The 9,280-nt window shown below is 43.6% G+C and overlaps 1 protein-coding gene across 2 annotated transcripts in view; it reads left to right on the top strand.

Moving 5' to 3' along the window:
* The first annotated feature begins 809 nt into the window (after nt 1-809).
* Nucleotides 810-9,280, top strand: part of zgc:171572 (protein bicaudal D homolog 2) — a 43,299-nt gene continuing 34,828 nt past the window's right edge. For both annotated transcript variants that reach the window (XM_042339563.1, XM_042339562.1), the window contains exon 1: nt 810-1,106. In XM_042339563.1, coding sequence (XP_042195497.1) covers nt 816-1,106 — 291 coding nt within the window. In that variant the 5' untranslated portion in view covers nt 810-815. The remainder of the gene's footprint in view (nt 1,107-9,280) is intronic.

Raw genomic sequence — 9,280 nt, 5'->3', positions numbered from 1 at the left:
GGGCGTGGCCCGTGGCTGAGCGGGCGTGGCCCGTGGCCGGGTGGGCGTGGCCTGTGGCTGAGTGGGCGTGGCCTGTGGCTGGGCGGGCGCGGCCTGTGGTTGAGTGGGCGTGGTCTGTGGCTAAGTGGGCGTTGTCTGTGGCCGGGCGGGCGTGGTCTGTGGCCGGGTGGGCGTGGCCTGTGGCCGGGTGGGCGTGGCCTGTGGCCGGGTGGGCGTGGTCCGCTGCCGGCACGCGGCGGCTGGTGACGTCAAGCCGGGTGGCGGTTGGACAATGGCGGCGCCGTGAGAGGGTCGGAGACACCGCCGCCCGTCTGACAGACAGACACAGAGAGAAGAGAGAGAGAGACAGAGTGTAACAGAGGGTAAATAAGAGAGAGAGAGGAGAAACAACAACCCCCCCCCAAAAAAAAATACAGAGCAAAGAATAGAAGGAAGGAGCGAAAGAAAAAGATTAAAGAAGTGAAGAGAAATAAGGACAGGGAGAGGGGGGGAGAGAGGGAGAGAGAGAGAGGGAAGGAAGGAAGGAAGCGGTGAAGGAGAAGAGAGAAGGAGAGAGGAGAAGACGACGACGACGACGAGAGGGGAGAGAGAGAGAGAGAGAGGGGGAGAAGCAGTCGGTTCCTCCCGTCGCCGCCCTGTGCCTGAGGGCGGGGGAGAGAGAGGGGGAGCGATGCGCGGCCTCGAGCAGCTCTAACCGACTGCTGAGGTGACACTGCACACCTTCCCCTCTCTCTCTCTCACTCACTCCCTCACTCACTGCCCTCTCACTCCTTCCACTCCTCTCTCTCTCTCCCGAGTTCGCCCCCGACACCCGAATGGACGCGATGCCGGCGCCGGCCGGGGTGGCCGTGGCCGTGGACGTCGACGCCGGTGCCGGTGCCGGTGGGGCTGAGGCTGAGGCCGGGGCCGGGGGCGGGGGCGGGGAGTGCCTGCGCGGGCAGCTGGAGCGGCTGAGCCGGGAGCTGAGCCAGACGACCCGGGAGAAGATCCAGGCGGCCGAGTACGGGCTGGCGGTGCTGGAGGAGAAGCAGACGCTCAAACTGCAGTACGAGGAGCTGGAGGGCGAGTGCGAGACGGTCAAACAGGAGCTGGAGCAGCTGAGAGAGGTGAGGGGCAACCCCCACCCCCCCCCCCGCACCCCTTATACCCTCCCCACCCCCCCCCACATCCCCACACCCCTTATACCCTCCCCACCCCCCCCCCCCCCCCACATCCCCCCACACCCTTATACCCTCCCCACCCCCCCCATACCCTACCCCTCCACACACCCCCATACCCAACCCCTCCCCACCCCCCATACCCTACCCCTCCCCACCCCCCCATACCCTACTCCTCCCCACCCCCCCTTATACCCAACCCCCCTCCCCACCCGCCCCTTATACCCTATCCCCCTTATACCCCCCTCCCCACCCACCCCCTTATACCCTCCCCCCCTTATACCCTACCCCCTTATACCCACCCCGCTTATACCCTACCCCCCCATACCCTACCCCCCCTTATACCCTACCCTATCCCCCCCCTCCACCCTGGACATCCAGCCCCCACAGCCTGAGCACAAACATGTCACCCCCCCCACCACTCCCACCACCACCACCACTGTCTCCTTTCGGCTGTAAAAAGAATTCTTCCCTTCTCTGATGTCTCCTTCTCAAGTCTTGACCGCGAAAAAAAAAGCACATACACACATTCATTCATCATCCGCCCCCCCTTTCTTTTTTAAGCCATCAAAAATATTCCCCTCTCTCTCTGTCTCTCTCTCTCACGTCTCCTTTCGACCCCAAAATATTCCTCTCCCAATGTCTCCCCTTTTAAAGCTGCCCTTTTTTTTTAAACCGTGCGATTATTTCATCACTTCACGAGTCTGCTTTTTGGCCTCTGACTGTCAAAATAAAACAAATAAATAAATAACGACATTCTTCTGTCTCTCCCTGTATTCATCTCGTGAAGATGAATAAAGAAGTATTCCTCTCCGTGTCTCCTTTCAGCCTGGGCACAAAAATATTCTTCTGTCTCCTTTAAGCTGTGAAAAAAATATTATTCTCTCACGTCTCCTTTCAACTTGGGCACAGAAATATGCCTCTCATGTCTCATTCAGCCTTGGCATAAAAATATTCCTTTGTCTCCTTTAAGCTGTGAAAAAAAATACCTCTCCTGTCTCCTTTGAGCCTTGGGAAACAGAATTCTTCCTATCTAATGACTCCTTTACAGATAATTGTATTCCTTTCATTCTGGGTGTAAGATCTTCACCTATATTAACTCAGCTGTGCATAAACATTCTTTACATATCATTGTCTTCCTTTCAGTACATACACAAGAATCTCCCTACTTATTGTCTAGCATCACTCGGCCTGTATATGTGTGTGTGTGTGTGTGTTTAAAAAAATCTTCACCTGCACTGTGTTTTCAGGCTGTGCGTAAAATTTTCCTGTCTATTGTGTGCCTATGCATAAAAATCTCTGCCGAGATTGATTGTCTCCTCTTATTCCTGGGCTTAAAAAACCTTTGAAATTACAATAATTGTGTGCTTTCACATTCTACTGGACTACCCACCCCCTTTCTGAAAGCAATGATCGCCCCACCCTCAAACCTGAAGCCCCTCAAACCCATCCTTCATGCGTGTCCTGGACATTTTCCTGCTACCACTCTCCCCCCACCCCCCCCCACCCCCCCAACCCCCAGCTCTCGATCATGGATTGCTTTCCCTCGTACATTGTCATGGTTTGGATTCACAGTCCCCCACTTGCAATGAATTTCTCATGAGCAGTGTCTAATCTGGGTAGTTGGGTGGGTTATACATTTCGAATATGGGGGTTGTGAGCTTGTTGAGTGAGATGTTCTGCAAATGTGTACATGTGTTCTCATTTCTTCTCTCCCCACGCTTCTCTCCCGCCCCGAAACATTATACAAAGCTTCTTTAGGGTACGTTCCCACTCCGTATGGGGTCAAGAAAGCAGGGGACTTGCCCCAAGCTGTCCAGCACTGTAACTGACACGTGTTATTGGATGATTTGTCTTCTGACATTGAGAATTTTTGCGAGTTCCCCCCGTTTGGAAAGTCCCGGGCCCCTATTTGGCATCCTTCCCAAGCAGGATGGTTCAGATTAGATCATTGTGTGGAAGATCATGGGCCTGAGCTGGCTTCCAAATACTTAGTGTCACAGCATTTTAATGCACTGCAGAAGAAGTCAATCCACTGAGCATGTTACCTCTATTTCCACAAACCTTTTGAACTCTCAGCAACAGTTCACTTTATACTTTAAAACTGTTTTCTCATATTTACATATTTGAAATGTCTACACAGTTTATCACCGCTTTGCTATAAATTGATTACACTTTAATCAGAATTGGCACAGATGGGCTGACGTTCAACCACAGCTTTGATTGCATGGTTAACTAATTTATACAGTATCACTTAATATCCCCAAGCTATTTGTCACTTAATATTTGAACTAACAAATGGTGAATCCACCTGTCCCCTCCCACAGTGACTGGTCAGACTGAGGAATTACAGTCGACCATTGTATTTGAAATGTTGGAATGCCAAGAACGTTTGTTGGGTTTCTTCCCTCCTGGAGAAAGTAGCGGGTAAATGGGTGGATATTTGATGGCGAAAGCATTTAGTGGTACAATGTTACAGCAGTTCAAAATATATAGGGAGAGAGTAACAAATGGCAGATTGTTCAGTATGCGGGGCTGCTTGTAATTATGTTGGTACAACCAGTTTTGGTTTGAGTTAAATGTTCAGTCGTATCCCGTGAACTACTTTCCCTTTCATCTTTTGAAATACTTTGATGTGACAACTACTGTAAATCAAATTTCTTGCATTTCTAAATAACCCAGTGTTAGCAAAAATGCTCTTTACTTGCAGTATTTGAACAGATTGCATTTGCTCAGATGCAAGATTGCTTCTGCATTCATCATATTTTGGTTATGCAATATCCACAATAAGTAATTTCTCACTAATCACTAAATAGTTTGACTGGAAATACTATCACTATACTTTATGGTAAATCCTGTGAAGCCCTTTGAGACATTTTGATGATGCGATGAAGCACTATATCCAATGCAAGAATTATTCTCATTAAATAAGTCATATTAATAGTTAAGGGACCAAACATTAGTTTAAGGACAGAAGGGTTTAGAAGTGGAGTCCTTCTGTGAAACTCCTTTGTCATGTAGAATCTGTGTGATCTCTATTTTGTAAGGTACGAAAAGGTGGGTGTTAATTTAATTTAATTGACAGAATATATATATATTATATATACAATATATATATATTGTGTCATATATATGAACAATTCAAGTTCCTCTTCATATTTAGAGAAAAGATCAGAGACATTTTGAATATGATTTAATTAGGACAGGTCCAAATAGAGTGGAGTGATTCAATTCTGTGGGTGCATTTTGTTCTCGTCCATTGTAGGTGCTTTAAAGCCGCAATGTGTGGCTCTTTAAGCTTTAAAGGGAAAGTCAGCTACAGCTGAGCCTCGGTGGGAAATGTGGCGACATTCCTGGGTCTTGGGTTACCATGAGAACTCGCTGGGGAAAAAGGCACGAGACCGTGAACAATGGCGATCAGCAGTGCTGTTTGCGTTGATTGTGCTGTGGGGTAGAACTGGCTGCTCGAGGTCTATTCAGAAATAACATTGTGCTGCAACTGCTTTGCACAATGAGATATCAAAAATAAATAAATCAAAGATTTGGCTCCTGAATATTTTTGTTTTCCAGGCTACGTAAAGCCTCTTCGTGGAGGGACAACCAAGGGATAGATCATTTCGGTGTTGTCTTGATGCACTTTTTTTTTTGCATATCATTGTGTTACGCAAGAAAGTGTACAACCTGCAAAATATTATATAATCGTTACTTCTGGAAGACTTATAAACACTCCTGTTAATCCAAGGTAATTGCTGATCCAGCAATGCGGAGTTTCTTTGTGCCTGGGCTGTCAGGCATCTATCCGGGTGTGCCTGCGATCACAGGCTGCTTGCTGTCAGACTGGATCCAATGGTCTCAAGTAAGCCATGTGAATAATGAAGCATATTACTGCACCTTTAGTAATATATTGGGACACTCGTATGCTTTGGCAAAGAGGCTTACTTTAGCTGGTATTTAGGATTGATGCAAATTCTGCCGTCATTTGGCTTTAAAATGCATAAATTAGCTTATTAAAGTGGATTAACAGGTAGTGTGAATGGGACTGAGCAAATCGGGGCTTTAGCTGGTTAAATTACAGGAGTACTGTACTCCAGTGCAAACCCAATGATAGCCAAGGCTTGGGTTTGCCAGTCTGTACCTATCTGTTTTCTCTTTCTCCCCCCCCTCCCTATTTTCTTTCCTGTGTGTATTTGCCAGAGCTGTCAGAGACCCACATACATTTTCTTAACAAACTGTTACCCATATTAAAAAAAACTGACATTCTTACCTATGGAGTGAAATTCTTGAATATTCATAAAATCAGATATAGCCTTTTTTAAGAAAAATCTATTCCTTCTATTTATTTCTCTACCACATACTAACAACCAAGCTATTTAAAATATTCCAGAAAATGCCTGCACTTGATCCCTACAATGATTTGAGATTTCGCTGGGTATCCAGCTGTCTACGTTGGCTTGAAGTGGAGCCTGAGGTTACACATTTGAGGTTATCTGAGGGTATGACATGAATGCTAAGTAGAGGACAAACCTAGCTAGTGCTTCAATTCAGCAAAAATACTATCGAGGAATTCTTGATTATTTTGAAGCAAGTATCGTTTGTTTCTGGTAGCTTTCAATCTTCAAACGCATCCTACGTAGTGTGTTATTTAAAGCTTTGAAGCTGAAGCTAAATTGATGCCTGTCTATGCGTTGCTTTAGGTAGTGTGTTGTGTGAGTTGATTGGAAAAGAATTATCGGCCTTCATGGAAGATGATTCAGTGGCAGACTATATAATCCACACTAAAGCTCATTCATGTACAGTACTTCTGTCTGTGGATTAAGGTAGTCTGATTCAGGAAGGATTTTAAAGGAATTTAATATTGAGACTGAACTAAGTATAGATCTGTGGTGTAGGTTGTCAGTAAATTTCACAAATTAGATGAGATGGAAAAAAAAATCACAGGTTTATGTTTTTGCAGTATAATTAAGATTTGTTATGTTAATAAACATTCCACAAATGCTTTTGTTTAATTTATTGTCAGCAATTTAACAAATGTTTGAGAAAGGAAAACTGTGCCACTTATAATTTAGAGATTGTGTTCTTTTCTTTTAAAAAAAATCAGGAATTCTGTCTGGGACAGAAATACATTATTAAAATTAAGTGCATAAACTACTGTATTTGCTTTAACTACTAACTTAGCCCATTCCAAGGATCAACACAGTTTACTGATGCTTTCGTCATAATTCGTGAGACAGATGTTCTTTTTGTTCAGGTGAGACAACAAAATTACATTTGCAGCAAGACTGTGAGTTCGCTCAGTTACATGGAGAATCTGGTCAATGTGAGTGAAAGTTGCCTGGGAGCTTCACACAGCTTCTCTTCCATGTGTGGGTTAATTAGGCCTCTCTATTCACAAGGATTTAAAAAATTCTAGGTCAAGACCTCGGAGCATGTTTCATATTATGTGACAGCTGGAAGGCAGTTAGCTGTTAAGTTAGCTAACAATAATGCCTGTGTACAATGCAATTATTTTTCAAGAGAGTCTAAGCAATAGATTCCCTTTACATTTTGAGTAAGCGTGTGTAGAGACTGCAGATTATTGTTGGTTATGTTATACGTGTCTCTCAAAATGGTTTATGGTAGTTTGTTTTCACTAGTGTATTTTATAGAGCTGAACACTTGAATTCTGATGCACTTAAAATTTAGTGTGGTGAGAGGGCGGTGCGAATAGAGCTATAGAAAGCTTCTCAAGTATCTTGTTTTTCAAAACGGAACAGACTAGAATATTGTGCATGTGGGGTACATTGTAAATACACACAATTCTGTGCCTAAAGTTTCATGAGACAAGGAAGCTCACTTCCTTTTATTGGATGTTCATGAACCATATTGCCAATTAAAACTACAACAAAGAGTTAACACGTTATATTAATCTAAGCCATGGAATCCCGAATTATCCTGTTTACTGTTGGAATTCTGAGCAGGTGGCTGAATGCCCTCACTTTTTATTTGTTTTAGCATTTGGGGGTTTTATGCTTCTTTCTCCCTGGCATTTTTCCCTTTCTGTTATCCAAACTTGATGTCCCACCTACTCCAGTAGGCATATTGACTCAGTGATTGAGGTGTGTCTAGCTGGCTTCATTCAGTCTTGTGTCTCGCTCAGTATAATCCTTGACTTTAGTGGTGGTTGTTGACCTTATCTCTGTACAATGAGCCTGAGACTTAATCAGAAACAAATTTTCATTGTGCTCCCAACCTAAGACTGTTATATACCAAGGGTTATTAGAGGCTATTTCTCGGGATTTTATTATCTCAGTTAAATACCTTTCCTGTTAGGACAGGGAATTATCATGCATTTTATCTTCCCTATCGTGTTGTAATGCTAATATCCTTTTCTCACGACAAATAAAATACTAATTTTTTGGATCGGTTTATATAATACAAAATTACATTTGTAAAAGGCCTTTCACGTCAGGAGGACGTCCCGAGGTGCTAAACAGACAGGATTAGGACCCGAGCGAGGAGAGTGGGGGGGGGCAAGGGTTGGCATCAGGGAAGTAGGAGGGTGGCCGAAAGCACGGTTGAAGAGAAGGGTATGAGGCGTGCTTGAAGGAGGCAAGGGAGGGAGTGAGGCGAAGGGAATGTGGGATGGAGTTCCAGAGGGTGGAGGCAGAGAGGCTGAGGACAACGGTGGGATAGGCCGGGGGAACATTTTTTTTAAAAAAGCAAAATTTACTAAAGTAACTGTACCAATGAGCCAGTTCTGGATATGTCAAGTCTCTGGTTTCTAGGTTGTGCAAGACCCAGATCTGGTTTATATGACAATAGTCCTTTTAAAGCTTCCGAATTTTGCCTCTATACATTTTGCCTCTATACATTTCCTACTGACCTTTGAAGTCTGCAAAATTATGTGGAGGGTACCTACAGCTCAGCTAATATTTTCATATCTCCGCATAACACAGTGAAACATTGATTCTTGGCTACTTTATTGACAACTATGCGTGTGAATGTCAATATGGATTCCGTTGCAGCAAGATGTCGTCATTTTGAATTGTACACAGCTCATGTACGTTTTACTCGCATTGTATTTTTTGCACTCCGAATTATTTAAATTGTTCCGTTTTGGTCCTTTGTGATAATAACCAATTGTTCAGAGGAAACCGATGCAATGGGTGGAAACGTTGTAAAAGCTGTATTTAGTTGTAATCAGTAAATTTAATACACTAAATGGTTTTGCCCACAAAATATAGTCAATCCACTCTACAGGATATTCTGTGAAGCGCTTTGAGATGTCTCAACGACATGATAAGGTACTATATCAAATGCAAGGATTATTATTATTTCTAGTATTGAAAATCTACTTTAAAGTACAATTCAGTGAAAATGATTTTCTACATTATTGATAACGACATTTTTTTGAGTGCAAGTATATTGAATCCTACGACCAGATTCTGCAGTGCTTAGTGTTTTGCATGTTATAATGTACTGACATAGACAGCTTTCTGATCTGCATATTGATGAATGAGGTTTTGTAGCTTTCACTGGCTGTTGTGTAGGAGATGCAAAAGAGGTAGCAGCTGGGTTGATGAAGCCTGAATATGAATAATTACCATCTACGTGCCTGTGATGAAACCTTCTGTGAGCAGAAATTGTGACCTGACTGTCTGATAGGTGGTTGTTTCAGCTGGTGCCTTTCTGATATGAAACGTGCAGTTGTGCCAAAGTGTCTGTCCTTTTTTTTGGAAAAGCTTTTCAGCTTTTTGTTCCCCACAATTAACTGTTAATCTGTTTTTTAAAAAGGGAGTGAATGAGAGCCAAATCCTTTACTGATTCCACTGTAGAAGAATGAATCCCCATTTTACTGAAACGATTTGCTACTCGGGAATGTGTCCAAACAAATAGAGGGTTTTATGAATTGTTGTGTTTTCTGATTTCTCTTCTAAAAACAATCCTTTTTGTATGTGTAAAAGGACTCATCACGTTTAACGCTCTCAGGAGCTACAATTTGTAGTGTTAACGGCTTATAACATACAGTTTAGATTAGTCAGTAAAAGTAAATGTTAATTGGTAGATAATTTGAGAATTCCTTTTGACTACTACTACTACTACTATTATTATTGGAAACCTGCTGAGTATGGTCCAGGGTTTCT

The sequence above is a fragment of the Callorhinchus milii genome, unplaced genomic scaffold (assembly GCF_018977255.1).
Source record: "Callorhinchus milii isolate IMCB2004 unplaced genomic scaffold, IMCB_Cmil_1.0 Scaffold12, whole genome shotgun sequence".
NCBI classification, from domain to species: Eukaryota; Metazoa; Chordata; class Chondrichthyes; order Chimaeriformes; family Callorhinchidae; genus Callorhinchus; species Callorhinchus milii.
The sequence above is the reverse complement of the archived record's forward strand: the minus strand, read 5'-3'. Positions and strand labels throughout refer to the sequence as shown.